At 43.3% G+C, this 18,312-nt stretch overlaps 1 protein-coding gene across 1 annotated transcript in view; it reads left to right on the top strand.

Moving 5' to 3' along the window:
* Window positions 1–5,376: 5,376 nt before the first annotated feature.
* The window catches only part of LRPPRC (leucine rich pentatricopeptide repeat containing), a 113,423-nt gene continuing 100,487 nt past the window's right edge, over window positions 5,377–18,312 (top strand). Inside the window, exons 1-2 of the mRNA XM_035111198.3 lie at window positions 5,377–5,547; window positions 17,212–17,414. Of these exons, the coding sequence (XP_034967089.3) occupies window positions 5,411–5,547; window positions 17,212–17,414 (340 nt within the window). The 5' untranslated portion in view covers window positions 5,377–5,410. The remainder of the gene's footprint in view (window positions 5,548–17,211; window positions 17,415–18,312) is intronic.

Raw genomic sequence — 18,312 nt, 5'->3', positions numbered from 1 at the left:
GACAGTGAGAGCAGGACACACGGAAATCTGCCATCAATCCTGATCGTTCACCCTCACCAGGGCTGGCTGTATTCAAACCAATTCATAGCTACTTTAACCATGAATATAACAGGCAACCCAATTTGGTCCTCCTAATTGTATGATTTGTCTTACTTTGTATATGATTTGTCTTACTTTGCCAGCCATTTGGCAGCTGGGCCTTTTAATTCTTGCCCTCTGTTTTATTCAGGGAGATATGCCCGGCACAATCTTTCTCCGTCTTATGCGCCAGGGCAAGACCTTTTATTGAACCCTGTGCTTTGGGCAAATAGGTTGCCTCTTAATGGTGGCACTCGCCCTATTAATAAGTTGCAGGATAAGCATTTCATGAACAGGCATACCTAGTTTTATTGTACTTTGCATTATCACACATCACAGATATTGCTCCTTGTGAAGATGTGGGTAGAGATGCAAGGCAATGGCATGAATTTAGAAAAATCTAAATAATGTTTGGATTTATATTTACCACATTCATATTTGAAATGTCTGCTACATTGCTGCTGAATACTTAGCTGTGGAGATAATTTAATTGCTTGTAAAAAAAAAAACCAGCACCACGTGGTACTCTGGGGAAATGATCAGGCATTAGACAACAATATTCCCTCTTAATTGTCAGTGTCAACAGTGAAACACCCTTGAGATCATATTAGATCCCAGTGGAAACGCAAGTTAAAAAATAAATAAGTCACTGATTACGAATAATTACGTTTTATTTTGAGACATGATGACTAACACATTTTAATAGATACGGTGCTAGTCTTACGTATCATGTTCATTTTTAATCAGATCTGAAGTGGCACTCCAGTCTAATGCTTCGGAGCATTCAAAGAGTGCAATCAATATCCCACCGAAATCAGTAGCAAATCTCCCATTAATTTTAATGGAACTCTATTACACTCAATTTATTTGTTTTTATTTATTTATTTATTTGTTCACTCACTCCGTTTCTAGACAACTCATCAATCAAGTTCTCTGGACAGTTTATAAAGGTAAGGAGATAAAAAAAAATTATCACTTTGCCGAGATCTGCTGCCTTTTGACTCGCACTCAGCAGCCACCTAGCAGCAACCATTTCCCTCAAGCTTCCTGAACAGTTTCTATATCAGCTGTTCATTGTAGGAACTGTAACTTTTAAACACTGGTGCCTGAACATGCTTTTTTCCTCCTCCCTGCCCATCCCTCTTTCCTTGTATTCCAGTGGTGTTTTTTTTTAAGATTGTAAGCTTAAGCACAAGGACTGCTATACTACTGATATTTGTAAGCTACTCTTGGGTGCCTTCTTGACTAAGAAGCAGAGTAGAAAAGCTTAAAATATATAAACAGAGTAAGTAGATAATGAGGTTTGGAGGGTTATCAAACAGCAGTGGAACAATCTGGTAATACTTTTTTTTCCAATCAAGAAAGTGGTGGTGATTATTGTTACTTCCAATACAAGTCATTCTCATGACTTCAATAGTAAAATAACTAATCTAATATTATCCAAAGCATATCAATGTGCAGACTAGAATATTTATGTCCCCCACCCCACCCTCTGGAGGATCTCATTTCTTTCTTTGACTTCGGTGATCCCGTACATATATTGCATTTTGTTTCAGCAACAACAAATTCACCTGTTTCTCACCACACTTAATGCAAACCATTTACACGTCTGTGCTCTCTTCTGCTGCTCCACATGAACAGGACAGGATTGCAACTAAGATTCTGTGCCCCAACACAGTGCTTTATGCACTTAACTGCTAAGCTAAGCAAACACGATGCAAACAGCCAATATGGTACACAGTGCTCAGAGCAGGGATTGGCAATGAGGTGCCCCATAGACCACAACTTCCATCATCCTTAAGCCGCAGCCTACCTTGGTTGAGGATGACGTGAGCTATAATCCAATAACATCTGGAGGGCACCTGGCTTAAAGTATCACATTAGGACTGGGAAGACCCGGGTTCAATCCCCATTCTGCCATGCTCACTGGGGTGTCCTTGAGCTAGTCACTATCTTTTATCTTAGCTAGGGCTGCCATACGTCTGGAACTTCCCGGAAGCATATGGGATTTGCCCGTCGGAAAAAGTGTCTGGGCGGAAATGTTCAAAAATCAGTAATAATGTCCAGGAAAACCTGGGTGTCTGGCTCAGCAATTTTGCCTGCCCTCCACAAACAACTTTCCAAAAATAGCTCAACAACTTTTGTGTCTGGATTTTCACTTTTTGAAATATGGCAACCCTATCGTAACCAACTTTGTTGTTAGAATAAAACTATGCATTCCACATCAAGTTTGGAGGAAAGGTAAGGTGAGATAAATATATGCAACAAACAAACGCTTGATGTTTTTATTATGTTTTTAGATATGCTGTAAGCCGTCCAGAGTGGCTGGGGAAGTGGCGGGGTATAAATAATAAGTAGGCACAGTAGAGGAAAGGACTAGTATAATTTTCTTGTGTTGGATTTTAGATTGTAGGCTCCCTGGGGCCAAGAGATCTGTCCTTTTGTAGTCTGTAAAGTGTTGTGCACTTATGGGGCTAAGTAAAAAAGGAAGTGGCCATATGAAAGTCAGCTGCCCATCCACCAAGGATGAAATAACTTACGGTTTCATAAACAGAAACCATCCCTTAAATGCCATATCCATTATTTTCTTTAGTTGAAAATAATCAAATGTGGGGATATGCAGTATTCCCTACTGCAATAACAAACACACACAAATTCAAGACCACACAGAATTGTGAAAGATCCAGGTTTAATCAAGTATATTTAATGTTGAGTTCAGCAGACCCACTGCCCCTGAATAAAATAGGTTCATCCCAAAAGGCAAACTGTATGCCACCTTTTTATGAAAACAGGAAGGAAAGGCCATTTGAAGCAAGCTGTTTCCTGGTTGAAAATAAACCTTTTCCATTTAAGTTTGATACAGTGAAGACTGTGCAGAGCTGCAAGTCTGTCCCATCAATGAACATGGGGGACAAAAATGAAAACTTTTCTTCCGGGGCTGCCAGTTTATGTATCTTTCAGGCCAACTCTGATCCCCAGATACCAACTGAAGGACCAAACATATCAGTCTTCATCATGGATGGTTGAGATTTGAGTTGCCATCCCCTTGCAGTAATGATTTCATGTACGGCCACCAATTAGGATGGTTTTAAAAGAAGATGGGAGAAATTCATGGATGATAAGGCTATCAACGGCTGCATGCTACAGTTGCTATGTTCTGCTTCCACTGTTGGGAGCAGTAAGCCTCTTAGTACCAGTTGCTGGGAATCAAAAGTGGGGGAAGCACTGTTGGGCTCATGCGCTGCTTGTGGGTTTCCCATAGAGATCTGGTTGACCACTGTGAGAGCAGGATGCTGGACTAGATGGGTCACTAGCATAAGCAGGTTCTTCTTATATACAGTAGTATCTGAAGACTGAATATGCTTCCTGAAGAATCCTCTCAGGAGGCAGATTTTGAAAGCCTCTTCCTTTACAAAACATACAGAGCAATGCAACACGTGTATGAAATATACATGGGGACTTGTTACCTTTTTTGGAGCGTTGTTGGGGAGGCACCACAGATTAGGGGCTGATGTCATGCTTTACATACAGAAGATCCCAGGTTCAATCCTTGGCATTTCCAGTTAAAAAGATCTGGTAGTGAGTGATTAAGGGATGCGGGTGGCGCTGTGGTCTAAACAACTGAGCCTCTTGGGCTTGCCGATCAGAAGGTCGGCGGTTTGAATCCCCGCGACGGCGTGAGCTCCTGTTGCTTGGTCCCAGCTCCTGCCAACCTAGCAGTTCGAAAGCACAAGAGTGCAAGTAGATAAATAGGTACGGCTCCGGCAGAAAGGTAAACGGCATTTCCGTGCGCTGCTCTGGTTTTGGTGTTCTGCTGCGCCAGAAGAGGCTTAGTCACGCTGGCCACATGACCCGGAGAAACTGTCTGCAGACAAACGCCGGCTCCCTTGGACTGTAAAGCGAGATGAACACTGCGACTGGACTTAACTGTCAGGGGTCCTTTACCTTTACCTTTTTAGTGAGTGACTGGTAGGCCTGGGTGATACATCAGTATTTGCATGAGGAACAGACCACAATGTCAGCTTCACTCAGCAGAAACAGAAGGCTACCTACTGTACTTATAATTAAATTTGATGTTACTTACTCCCAACATTGGGAACATAGCTGCCAAGTTCTCCCTTTTTTTAAGGGAAATTCCCTTATGCTGAATAGGCTTCCTCGTGAGAAAAGGGAGAACTTGGCAGCTATGATTGGGGACGGGCCTTTTCTGTGGTGGCTCCCCATTTGTGGAATGCTCTCCCCAGGGTTGCTCTTTTGGCGCCTTTGTTACATAACTTTAAGGTGCCGGACAAAAACATTTCTCTTCTCTCAGGCCTTTGGCTGATTAAACAATCTATTGCCTTTTAAACTGGTGTGTGTGTATTCGTTACTATGGTTTTTTGTGTTTTTCTATTGTAAGCCGCCCTGTGATCCTCAGATGAAGGGCGGTATAGGAATTTAATAAATAAAAATAAAATAAAGTAAAAGTAAGAGCATATAGGTCAGCAGCATTCAGGGGAATCCAATGCGCCCTTACCTGGGAGTAAGTCCCATAGAACTAAGTGGCGCTAGCTTCTGAGTAGCAAAGGACTGCACTGTCAGCGGTACATAGAGCTGGAAAAGGACTACGGTCACTGCCCACCAAAGAACGTCCCAGGGATCTTCTACGAGCAGCCCGCGGCCAAGTCAAACCACCTTCTGCTATGAGCAAAACTTTTCTCCGTTTCGCGCACGCGCAGTCGGGAAGGGCGCATGCTCAAGCAGAAGTCGAGGGATCCTCTCACGTGACTTCATTCCCTCTGACGCAAAGGGGAGGGGGGAAGCGAACAGCGAGGCCAACCAATGCTTTCCCCGAAGTTGGAAAACTGCCGCTCAGTTTTGCGAGTCGCCTTTCAAACTCCTTTCAGTACATAACACCCCTATATCGACAAACCGCTACCGGAAGCCCCGCAGTCCCGCGTGAGAAGCCAGGGCCTTCGTTCTTAGAAATCTTAGCCGATAACAAGTTATATATCGAAACTCCGGGTTAGACTTCTGACTGGCCCGAGGCTGCCTCCCGGGCTCACCTTCCAGCTCCCGTTGAAACAAACCCGACTGTTCCATTTTTTTTTGGGGGGGAAAGACCTTTTTATCTCCCACAACGCCTCAAAGCGGAGGGAGACCCTTTTAAAGAGCGGCGGAAAAAACAGAATCCCGCCTTTTGAGTAACGTTGGAGACAGATTATTCCTCCCTTCAGGAGAGCCGGAAGCGGCGCCGCCTCCACGCGCACCCCGCCCTCTCCTCGCGCCGTGGTTGCGCCCGGCTTCCGTCACGTGCTCCCCCTTGACCGGTGCGTGCGTGAGAAGGAAGATCATGGCTGGGCTCCTCAGGTCGGCCTCGCGGCTCCGCTCGCTCCTCTTGCCCCTGAGAGGGGGTCGCGCACTGGTGGCAACGGTCTGCTCCCGGGCGCCGCTGCCCTCCGCACAGGCCGCAGCCTCCCGCGGCAGCAGGTGAGAGTGGTTCCGGCCTGGCGGGCGAGAGTCAGTCGGGTGGCGGGGAAGGTCATGGGGGTCCCTCTGGGCTTCTCAGTAGCCGGGGGAGGCCTAGCCTTGTGGGCAGCCGGCCTTCGGCACGTTTACTCGGAAGTAAATCCCTCAGAGAGGGGGCCGGGTGCTGGCAGGGCCAGGAATGGGGGGCTCCCACGCTGCTCTCGGGACCGGCGTTCAAATCCTCGCAAAGCTGGGGGTCCGAAGTGTTGTCGGCCTGACCCCTTTCACGAGAACAAAATAGGAGTGGGGGAGTGGGGCCCGAATTCCGTAACCATCGCATTGAGCTTTCATCGGGAGTGCACGTGAGAACGCAGTTGCACTCGCCGGGGTTTACTTCAGGGCACAAGGTGTCGAGTTTTTTTAAAAAGGCTTTTGCTGCAACCCCGTTTGCACAGCTGCTCAGAAAAGCAAAGTGCTGTTGAGGCCGACGAGGCTTAGGTTTGTATGCCCACGATACCCCTCAAAGCACGTGTATAGCGCTACTAGCCACTGGCTATGCTGTGCCTCTAAAGGTCAGAGGCAGTAATGCTTCCGGGTGCCAGGTCGTTGCAGACCGCAAGCTGGGAGAGGGCTCTTGTGCTGGGGTCTTGCCAGAGGCACCTGGTCGGCCATTGGCCCGACCCTGTTCCCTCGCTGTAGTCGGTTGTGAGTTTTGGGAATTGTAAACTGTAGCGCCCAGAAATGTTTGAGGAAAAGGAAAAGAATGTGCTTCAAATGTACTTTAAAGGTATAGTTTGTACAGTCTCATTCCCAGGTAAGTGTATATAAGAATTGCAGAATCAAACGGGTCGTTTCCCCCCCCCCCCATGTTTGCCTTCAGGCTACAAGTGCAGAGATTACAGCTTTGAAAGCTCGCCTCTATTAACATCTCCTTGCATGTGGAAAATTAGCATGTTGGGGAGGAAGGTTCAGACAAGCTTTTTTTCCTTCCTGGCATGTTTTTTTAAGACAACATATGGACTCTTTCTTAAAATGGCTTAAAGCATTAAAGTAAAACCACACGGTGGTACATTTTTAAATAATTGGCAAAACATACCAGCATGTACACCAGAAAATCACCTACCTTATTATAAGTTGAGATTGCAAGCCTTGGAAAAATGCAAAAAAGTTCATTCACTTTGCTGGGTAGAGCACCCTCAAATCTAAAAACCTTGCTCCTAGTATTCAGTGTTTTAAACTCCCAAAGCAAAGGCTCGCAGAGGGACTGGTTTCCTGATCTGAGCTGGTATAATGAGATAATTATGTATATTTTGGTTGGGCCTGGGAACTCATGTAACCAGTACAGTCCTTGCTTGAATTGGTTTAGGGAGGTGCATTGTATGGAAGCATTCAACATACAGCCCTGTAGCTGTAGCCTGAAGCAGATGTAGTCTATGTCTGAAAAGCCCTAACTTTGATTCTGCTGAATGTTTAAACCAGCTCTTAGGTCTGGATCTGTAAACAGCCCTGTGATCCTTGGATGAAGGGTAGCATATACTGTAAAATCAGTCAGTCTATCTCTCTCCAGGGCATGCATCTATAAGCAAGCCCTGAAGAGATTCAGATCTTGGGGCTGGCATAGCCCCTCCCCCCTATGTTCCATGGAATCCTCTAAGCCTCTGGAGCAGATACAGGAAAATTATTTAGTTGAATATCATCCTGTATTTGCTGGGAGGCATGGGAGGAAATCCACAGTAAATCTGTGTGGAAGCGCACATAGCTTCATGACTTTGATCACTAAGAGTTCAGAGGCTGGTTTGTAAACACTTGCAGTTCTTGAGTACTGTATATTCCTGCATATAAACTACTTTTTAACCCAGGAAAATCTTCTCAAAAGTCGGGGGTCGTCTTATATGCCAGGTCGTATTTCTTATACGGCAAGTATATCTCAAACTCTATATTTTAACTGGAAAAGTTGGGGGTCGTCTTATATGATGGAATATACGGTACTTGATGTGCTGTGTGTTTTCTGAAATGCACTATATTTACAAGTGATGTGAAAATTCTTTCTGTGATGTTACATCTATCCTGGCTCAGTCCCACATGCAAATGATCACCAGAAGCACAGAAATGTTGTTGAAATCTAGTATAAGTTAAAGCTGCAATAAATCAGTAAGCTGCTACTGAATTTCTTGAGTGGCTTGTGGTGTTTCCGCCCTTTTTCTTGTTAAAAATTTCCTTCCTTAGTATAACTTTTGGGGTATGACTTTCTACATTGTTTTCAGGTAATATAATCTGAAATTTGATACAGACCTAGAATGGGGCATCTGTGTAGCCCAGCAACATCTGCAAGGCCAATTGCCATCACCCCTGACCAGTGGGCCATGCCAGCTGGGGCTCATGGACTCCAACAACATGTGGAAGATAACAGGTTCCCCACTCCTCACTAATCTGGAATTGTGAACAATGGCTGCAATCCTGATCATACCTCCTAGGGAGTAAGCCCTTAGTTAGGCTTCCTCTTTTTGGAAACATGTACTTTGGATTGCACTGCAGAGTTGCACACATTTTGCTTTAAATTTTGCTCTTGAGATCAACATGGAATGGTTATGGTAAATAACCTTACATACAATTTGACTTGCTGTCTAAGTAGTGACATGTGGGTCTTCTTTTAAACAGATTGGCCTGTGATCTGAATGTTCACATAGTCATCTGCATGTCTGACACAGGTTGAGAAAACAGTGACAAAAGTCTCAGGCTTGCTTCAGGATGACAAAAGTGTGAATCCTACTGAGAGAACACACCATTACATACATTACAAAAATGGCTTGTGAGGTGGTGATACTAAACACTGCCTATACTAATTTGCTATTCAAATGCTAGAGTTGATTTGAACGGGGTACTGCAATTTCTGAGTGAGGAACCTGTAATACTGGTCTGATCAAAAAGACACTTACCCAGAAACCTATGTCCCCACTGTGGACATTTTCATGGAAGGCAATCTTACTAGGCCAGAGAAGAAGAAGAAAGAAGGTGTACGGTTGCAGCCCTCTCAGCCTTTGCCTGTGAAGTGACATGAGCATCGCTCAGCTAGCATGGAGCTCCCCATTCTACCTGCTAAATGGATAAAGGTGGAAATTAGCCAGTCTAAGATCTGTTGGGTCCTGAGCTGACCCTACTGCTGTCACACTGGGCCGATCGCTGTGCCAGCTCTCCTCTTCCACCCTGGCTGCAAATAAGTAAAAGTGAGGCCCTGGTGACAGCTGGCAATTACATGCTGCTCCTCTGCAGCAATGACTTTTAAGAGAGTTGCTTAAAGCCCCTCCCCCCCAAAAAGTATCCTGCTTTGTCTTCTAAAACAGCTCAAAGTGGATAGCAGCAGTATAAATAATAAAAGAATAAATATCATCCTTGCAAATAAGTCCCCAGAACTCATGAACCTGCTAACATTTTTACTGACCTCCAGCTGCTTGGGGCACATTGATGGTCCAAAAGAAGAAGAGAACTAACTTTTCTATTTTTTAAAAAATCACTACTTGGTTTCCTGAAACTTAATGTTCTTGAGATATGTGTCAGGGAGAATGGCTGTTTACTTAAAGTTCAGTAATAGTGCTATGGTTCAGATAATGGATGATAATGAAATGACATGAAAACAAAACACATCAGAATAGTTAAGACTATTCTGTCTATGCAAAGGCACTCAAAACATTGCATTAATGAGCAAGGAACAGTTGGGCTTCCATAAATAAAGGTAAAGATTGGTGGCAGCTGGCAATATTCTCTGCCTTGCTAGTAGTAGATTGTGAACAGGCGGAATGAAAGAAAAGAGCGGGTTCACAACAAGCATTAAAGCTAACTGAAGAGGAACCCAGGAAACTGCCTTTAAGAAAAGTTATTTCTGTTGGTTGCACAAAAGAAGTGTGCAGCATACAAGGACAGTGGTTCAGTAGTGTTAAGATTTTCCCTACCACAGCTATGGAGGTGCACAAAGTATTTGCAATTCAGATTGGAGTTCACAGACATGAGGTCATTGACTGGCATTCCATTTACTTTGGGCTTTTAGACTTGCCTGCTGTTTAAAAAATTGCAGCATGCAGTGTTTACATAATTTATGTATGAAAAGCAAAGATTTTGCTGGCAGAAGTTGCCATGCTCGTTTTTATCAGCAAGCTGTGTCACCATTGCACTACACAGTTGTCTCAAACTGCTACCTTTTAAGCTTACTATGGTGCAGCATCTCTCAAGTTCAATAGACACCTAGGACCCAGAACACTCAGTTTTGATGTTCTTTTTAAACTCCTGTTTGTAAAAGTTTGAATTCAATCATTGTAGTTGATCAAATACAAATGAGATTACGAGTGTGGCTCCCTGGAGCCTCCAACAGCCACTTCACCCCCTCAATTCAATGAATGGGGTTAAAACTAATTACAGGGGGTGTGTTTTGGAGCAATGGTTTTTCACCTGCTTTCTTGTTGCTTGGATTAAGACCCCTTTAGGATATACCACTACCATCAAATTTTCACATAATTTGTTGACAGCAAGAATGCTAGAACTTGCTCTTTGGAAATTGAAGGTTCCATTATTACAACTGAACCAAAGTCACATTTCCAGAGGCTTTATGCTGTACTGCTGGTAATGTAGCAGGCTCTGTAGACTGAGTTAGGTTTGAAATAATTCTGAATTGACCTTTTCAGAACTTTGATCAAGATGCTGGATTAACTTGTGTTTTCACTTCTTTTCTTGCTGTTAGACGTTGCATATCAAAGGATTTAATAATTACAATGCTTTTAAGTTTTTTTTTCTTAATTTCATTTTCAGATAGCTCTGGCTATCATGTACCTTTTTGATACCAATGTTTTTAGGATTCTTTGCCCTAAAGTGCTGACCGCTTTGTCTGATGGTAGTGCTGCTGTTGAGACCCTCCTTAGCTCAGATTGTAAACCAGTAGTGAATCCCAACCCACCAGTTGAAGACCTGTACTCTAGAATATTGTTCTAGATTTTGGTATCACTTGAAACTCAAGAGCTTGTACTAAAGTAAGTTGTCTCTAGAGCTAATACTTCTTCAGCCTATTTTCAGTTAGCAGAAATTACCCTGGCTGAATGTCTTTTGCTTGAACTTCTGCTGGTGGGGAGGCACAGAGGAATTTTGATTTCTGTCTTTAGCTCACACTTTAGTTTAGTTATCACACTTTTTTTTAACATTATGAGTTTTAAGTTCCAGCCTTGATGCTGCTGTAGGCATATAAAAAGGTAAAGGACCCCTGACAAGTCCAGTCGTGAACGACTCTGGGGTTGCGGCACTCCTCTTGCTTTAATGGCTGAGGGAGCTGACGTTTGTCCACGGACAGTTGAGGGAGCTGACGTTTGTCCACGGACAGTTTTTCCGGGTCATGTGGCCAGCATGACTAAGCCGCTTCTGGCAAAACCAGAGCAGTGCATGGAAACGCCGTTTACCTTCCCGTCGGAGCGGTGCCTATTTATCTACTTGCACTTTGACGTGCTTTTGAACTGCTAGGTTGGCAGGAGCTGGGACCGAGCAACAGGAGCTCACCCTGTAGCGGGGATTCGAACCGCCAACCTTCCGATCGGCAAGCCCTAGGCTCAGTGGTTTAGACCACAGCGCCACCCGCGTCCCATGCTGTAGGCATATGAATAAGCTTAAAAGTAAGGTGTCGCATTTTGTTGCATATAAACAGTGTTCTCTTTAAATATAAACTTTTTTGTTTTTGTTGTATAAAACAACATGCTGCAAACCTTTTACCACCACATTTCTCTCTATCTGTTCGGCTAAACCAGCCTTCTTCAGCTTGGTCCTCTCTAGATGTTCTGCACTACAGCGTCCATTGGCACAGCCATATTGGCTTGGTCTGATGAGGGACGTAATCCAAAACATCTGCAGGACACCCAGTTGGGGAGGGGAGGGCTGAGTTGGGGGGGGACCATTGGATTTCCAGATGTTGCTGAGCCACAATCCCCTTAAGTCTCAACAAACAGTGACCAGGAATGATGGGAGTTGTAGTTCAGCAACATCTGTAGAGTTTAGGCATAAGCTGTAGAAAATCTGGGAGTAGCAAGGACACAGACTACAGAAGATGGCACTTTTCATTGGACTGTGCAAGGACCCCACAATCTACTCTTTGGCATCCTGTGTTGCCCTGAGGTCCACCCACCCCACTCCAGATCTGTCCCCCAAACAAGGGTTTTAAAAATGTTTTTTAACATAGTTAAAACAGTGGTTAAATAAGTTTAGGAGAGTACACTAGCACTGCAAAGGATTGGAACTTTCCCCTTAACAGCTGGTAAGTGGAAGCATTTAATCCTGTGTGGTGGTGCTTCACAAGTGGCTTTACTGTGATTCAGCCTCTGGTCAAGTAGGTTCCTGCCTTTTCACATATTTTTTCCACCCTTTCTGCCTCATGCCCTGCCCCCGTACTGTCATGGATTGCCGTGGGCCATTGCAACTCGACTTGCATCAGTCTGTAGCTGTGCATACCGGACTCATTCTAGTCTCTCTGAATGTGCCTGATTTGTCTCTTAGCTGAATCCAGTGCATAGTTGTAATATTCACTATTCTGAATCTGTGTTCCTGGGTAAATAATACAATGGCAGATATGGATGACTGCTACCCTGAGGTGACTGGAGGAAGAGCTGGATAAAATTATACAATAAATTTAATGTCCCAGCAAGTGATGTAAGTTAATTTACATCCTGTAAATTACCAGTAGTAAATCCTGAATAATTACCTCCTTTGCCCCTTTCTAATCAAAACAGCCTAAAGATACAAAACCTCAGGAGCATAGCACAAAACAAACAAACAAAAAGAGAGCTGTGAGATCTGCCTAGATAGAAGAGAGACATTTTTCCTGTAGTGAAGGAGGGGATTCATGGATGAGTAATTCCTGCATTGCAGGGGGTTGGACTAGTTGACCCGTCTGGTCCCTCCCAACTCTATGATTCTATGGTTGGTCCTCCCACTTGCTCTACTGGGCAGGACCAATCAGATTTGAATGTGACCAGCTGAGTGGGAGAGCAGTCCCTCCCTATCAGTTCCTTTACCTTCCTGCCTGTGGGAAAAGCCCAGAAAGCCCAGAAGCTATGCATCTTGGAAGAACCCACAGCCTTCATATAACTGCTTTTAGCCTTCATAGTTTTCACTTCCCACAGAGATGGCACAAAACAGGTTCTGATTGCCATCTATCATGGGTGCTATTATTTGCCTGTTGGTGAGGCATCACCAAGATATATTTACAAGGAGGAACTATCTGTAAGATACATGGGGCCCAAACTCTGAGGAGTATGTAGATTGTATCTGGACCACCATCTTTTCCATGAAAAAAAATGGCCAAGGGCTATTGCATATTTATTTGGGAAGCATTTTTATAACATTGGGATTGACTGCTGTGAAGTCCCTTCTCATATAAATTCTCATATCTTTGTAAGTACTCTGAGTAGGGTCTCCTTGAATTATCTTACTGGAAGTTGTATTGGTTAATTAACTGTCTTTATATGCTGCCCAATAACAGTGTTATCTGGGTGGTTTGCACAAAACACACTTAAAATGACAATAAATATATTAAATCTATTAAAATACCCTTATGAGCCATAAAGCAATGTAAAACTGTGTGTCACTCCAAAAGCAGAGAGTAAAAAGTAAAGCTACACTAGCAATCCTGCACAGTAACTAAATTTCAAAATGAAAAGCCTGAGAGTTGATAATCATAATAAATTTGTACCCTGCCCACACCAGAATATAAGGGGAGGTGGATTTCAGCCCCTTTCCTCTGGGTCCCCCACCTTTGAAAATCTGTTCCAGAGCATTGGAGGTCCCTCCAGAGCAGAAGGGAAGGTGATCTGAAAGATTGCAAAAAGAGGAATCAGCGAAAATTGCCTCCTCTCTATTCCACTGGTGGTGGCCTCCATTCGATCAGAGACTCTTCTGTGAATGGAAGGACACAATTGGATTCAACCCTAAGGCTTTAAAATGTTAGACGTTTAAAAAGCTTGTGAAATAAGGCCACCCAGCGCTGGAAAGACCACAACAAAGTTGCCTGTTGAGCCTCTCTTTGGGAGAGCATTACAAAGCTGATGTATCGCTACCAAAATGCTCTGTTCCCAGTAGCCACCCTCTCCATCTCACCTAAAGAAGCTGTTCTGAATAGGAACTCAAGGTCCAGATAGCTTCATGTAGGAAATGATGATACTTCAGGTACTCTGACCCCAAACTATTAATTTTTTTAAAGATTAGGATCTGTCTTTTCAAGTATTGGTTGAATCACAGGATGCCTATTTTCTGTAATCAAGTATTATTTTCAGAATGCATCCATTTGTTTTTTCCAAACACGTTGAAGAAAAGAGACCATAACTCAATCGCACATTGTTGCTAATATTCTGTAGCTCCAGAACTAGGAATCACTAGGTTTTACATAGTACAGTTAATGGATTGCAGTGCAATCCTGCACACACATTGCTGAGTGTAAATACCATTGAACTCAGTGGGACTTACACCCTTGTGCAAATTAATTGAAACAAACAATGTAGTTTATTGTACAAAACTCACATATACATACTTTAGTATGACCTCCATTATTTTAAAGCAGCATTAGAACACTGTTTGGCATGGGGGTCTACTAGTTTCGAACAGTCACTTGATTTTCGGTTCCCTGTACCACACTTGAATCAGCGCCTGAATGAGCTTCTCCATAGTCGTACAGTCTACAGCACGGAGGCGACTTCTGCATATAGCCCACAAATTCTCAATGGGATTTACGTCTGGGGAATTCCCTGGCAAATCAAGTACCTGTATTTGCTGCTCTGTCATGAATTTCTTCACAGCTTTCAATGTGTGACAGGGGGCTAGGTCCTGCTGCAATATCGCAGTACTGTCAGCATACCTCTCTTCCAGCTCTGGAATAACTCTTCCGTAGAACCTCAATATATTGTGGTGAGCACATCATTCCTTCTATTGGCTGCAGGCTTCCGACACCATAATGATCAACTGACTTTTTGTGTTAGTTTTGAGTACAGGATTACAAGTAAGATAGAAAACATGCTTTGTTTCAATTTATTTGCACAAGGGTGTACTTCTGAGTAGATATTAGATTGCACTATTAAGAATCTTGAACTGTTTGTAAATTATAGCAGACATTACCAATAGGTTTGCAGAAAAAACATACGTGAAACAGAGCTGAACAAAAAATCCAAGTTGTAGCTAAACAGGTACATTTCTGTTTTTGAAACCCATTCATTTTTTAAAAATACCTTGTTTTTCTTACAGAAATGAATGTGCAAGTAGTTTTACCAGTACTATAAGCAGCTTTGTCTAGAATTAACACATGCCTAATTGGAATGCGGGTGGCACTGTGGGTTAAACCACAGAGCCTAGGGCTTGCTGATCAGAAGGTCAGCGGTTTGAATCCCCGCGATGGGGTGAGCTCCCGTTGTTTGGTCCCAGCTCCTGCCAACCTAGCAGTTCAAAAGCACGAAGTGCAAGTAGATAAATAGGTACCGCTCCGGCAGGAAGGTAAACATCGTTTCCGCGCGCTGCTCTGGTTCGCCAGAAGCCGCTCAGTCATGCTGGCCACATGACCCGGAAGCTGTATGCCGGCTCCCTTGGCCAATAAAGCAAGATGAGCGTCGCAACCCAAGAGTCGTCCGCAACTGGACCTAATGGTCAGGGGTCCCTTTACCTTTAATTGAAATGCAGTCCTAACCTCGCTTACCTGGCAGCAAGCCCCACTGAATACTGTTAGACTGACTTCTGAGTAGACATAGGCTTGTGCTGTAAATTTCAACCCATCACCTCTCCCAAAACTTGTCTTACTTCATTGCCACCATTATAAACATAGATATTGCCATTGAACTAAAAAAAAATGCTTCTGATCTGTGACACATACCAGTCCTAATTAAAACTTCCCCAAGCTTGGATCTTGCTGAATGTGAAAGTAAGTGCTGCAGAAATTCTTTAAATGCTCAGCTGGTTCTCCTGCTGCTGGCAATGCATTGTATTTTTTAGGAAATCTATTTTACAAGTATTTAAAAGTGGCCTATATAGGTAGCTGAATTATGCAAAACTCCACTGCGTGGGCTGAAAGTGAGTCTTTTCATACAAATTAACTTTGAAAATGTTTGGCGCAAAATATTTTGTGAGTATCAAAACTTCCCAAAGTAGACTGTTTTGGTTTTAGAATATGAAACCTGTGAAAACCTCTTTTCTTGCTAATAATGGAAGGAGGCAGCACCAGTAAAATTGATGGAGCCTGTTAAACTCCTATACCTTTGCAGGAGATCTCATCGGTTTCCCTCCAAGATTTATATTGCTTCTTGTCAAATAGAATGGATGCATTTTCACGTAATGCTAAACTATGGATGAGTGCAACATAGGAATGCCTTAATGAGCACTTGGTGTTGCATGCTCTGCACTCTTCACACACAGTTGCGAGGAGGTCTTTGGCAGAGTTAGTTTTAAATTTACACAATTTCAGCTTAAAGTTACATTCAGCCAAGAGATTACGATTTGAAACAACCTCTGCTGAGTTTAATAAGCCAACTTCGAACCATTGGTTATGAACTTGTCAGACTCTTAAAAATAAGAACCTCTGCTAAAGTTGTCCTTCCAGGTATGCAGAAGGATGGAGTAGTGGGGAGCCTGTAGCACTCTGCTCAAGCATGTCTTATGTAGCGCTGAACCATGCTTTAGCATTATGTCTAAATGCAACCAGTGACATGGAGCCCCCAGTTTACATTTCTTCATAGCTGTCTTCAGCAGCTAGGGTAGACTTTAGATCAGGGGTGGAAAGCCTCAGGCCTGGAGGAAAAAAACCCCTCCAAGTCTTTCCGTCTGGTCCTGGGACTTTCCCCAGACCACATCCCTTACTGGCCTTTTTCATACCTTCTTTGAGTGTTTTGTGCCTGGCTGAAATGCTTGCTTGATCTCTGATAATGGCTTGCTTGCCTGAATGGGAAGATAGAGGGTCTGTGTGTAGGCTTACTCTACAGGGGTAAAAGTGACATTCTTTGCTCTGTCCACTTTTACCTCTGACCCCACCCACCCCTAACATGTGGCCCTTGGAGGATTACCAAGAAGGGGCTGTGGTCTCATACTCAAAAATGTTGCCCATTTCTGCTTTAGATAGTTTAAAACAGTTGGGAGGTCCTGGTGAAAAGGTGACAGTCCATTATATTTAAGGCCCCCATGTTTCTTCTGCCCTCCTTACCACAATCTCTTTAGCGCCAGCTGTCATAACTTCCACTTACTACTTGGCAGCTCTTTTCTGTGTGCATGTGTATACATATGTATGTATGTACAGGCAGAGCACAATAGTGTTTTTTTACAGTTGCTTTGCAGGTTTAATTCCATGTGGTAAGGGTTGAACTAGATGACCCTTGGGTCCCTTCCAACTCTAAAATTCTCTTACCAGTGTTCTAAGGCCAGCTTCCTTCTTTCAGTGCTTTCCAAACAGAGAACTATTAGCTCTTGTTGTTTCCTACCCCTAAAACTCTTGAGGTTTGCTTCAGCTCTGAATGCTCAGCAAATGTTAAGACACAAGTATAGCTACAAAAAATATAAAAAATTCCTTCCGGTAGCACCTTAGAGACCAACTAAGATTGTTATTGGTATGAGCTTTTGTGTGCATGCACACTTCTTCAGATATGAAGAAGTATAGCTGTTATCTGCCCTCAAAGTGGGATTTGTTTTGTTTTGTAGGCATCTGATCTACCAAGCAAGGCTCTTTACAGTTGCAACTAAAGAGAAGGGAGAAGTTCAAGAGCAACCACCTTCAGCTATTCAAAGCAAGCAGACAGAACATTTTGATTGGGCCTTGAATAAACTGGATGACTCTATCCGAAGAACGGGGCGCATTACTAAAAACCTTCTATTAAGAATATTTCATGATGTGTGCAGAACAGGTAAAGTGTTACTATTTTGCTTAACATTATATTTACCTAACATCAAGTTTTTGCTTAACAGCATGGTTTTGCCTTACGTTTTGTTAAAATCCTTGGCAATTATTAATACTGTCTTTAAAATGCTTCGAAAATAGTTGTAGCATTTTTTACTTACATTATTTCTAGTAGTTTGGTGGCTGCAGTAATAAATTGAGCTCTGTTTACTTGGGTTACAGATTTAATTTGTGAAAATTGATTGGTTGTAGAGCACAAACATTTTAACAGTATTCTTGTTTTAACTAGCATTGACAGTAAGGACTAAATTTCATGTGGCATGTTTATATAAGAGTGCTTAACCTGGATGCATTTATTTTGTAAAAAAGCAGCCACAGGTCTCCAGTCTGAAATGTACTCCTGATCTGTATTGGGGGCCCCATGCTGGCTTTCTGCTTGTTCTTTTCCAAAATAAAAGCAGGTGGCTTATGTTTATGCACATTTGTATAAACGTGGAGAAAGGCTCCATTGCTCGGTGGCAGAGCACATAATTTGCAAGCAAAGATTCCTCCCTAAAATTTTGGAGAGCTGGTGACAACCATGAGATAGGTGTACCCATGGGTCTGGTTTCGTATAGGTCAAGCTCGCTCCCTGCCCTCATGAAGTCCTATTATAATCCTTCTCTTGTGCCTTGGCAGGGTCAATTTAACTACAAGCTCATCCTGCTTTTTAAGCATTAGCATGCAGTGGATCAGCATATTCCCTGCAGAAGCAGGAACAAAGAGCCAGCAACAGGCCAGTAAGATGCCTACAGTTGAATAGCCTCAGCTGTAATGGAATTGCCCTCCAAGATGCAGTGCCCTCTGAATAGCAATAGCACATGATGCACAGAGATATCCTGCTCTCCACGAATATAGGGTTGCAC

Source organism: Zootoca vivipara, chromosome 3, assembly GCF_965207765.1.
Source record: "Zootoca vivipara chromosome 3, rZooViv2.hap1.1, whole genome shotgun sequence".
Lineage (NCBI taxonomy): Eukaryota > Metazoa > Chordata > Lepidosauria > Squamata > Lacertidae > Zootoca > Zootoca vivipara.
The sequence above is the reverse complement of the archived record's forward strand: the minus strand, read 5'-3'. Positions and strand labels throughout refer to the sequence as shown.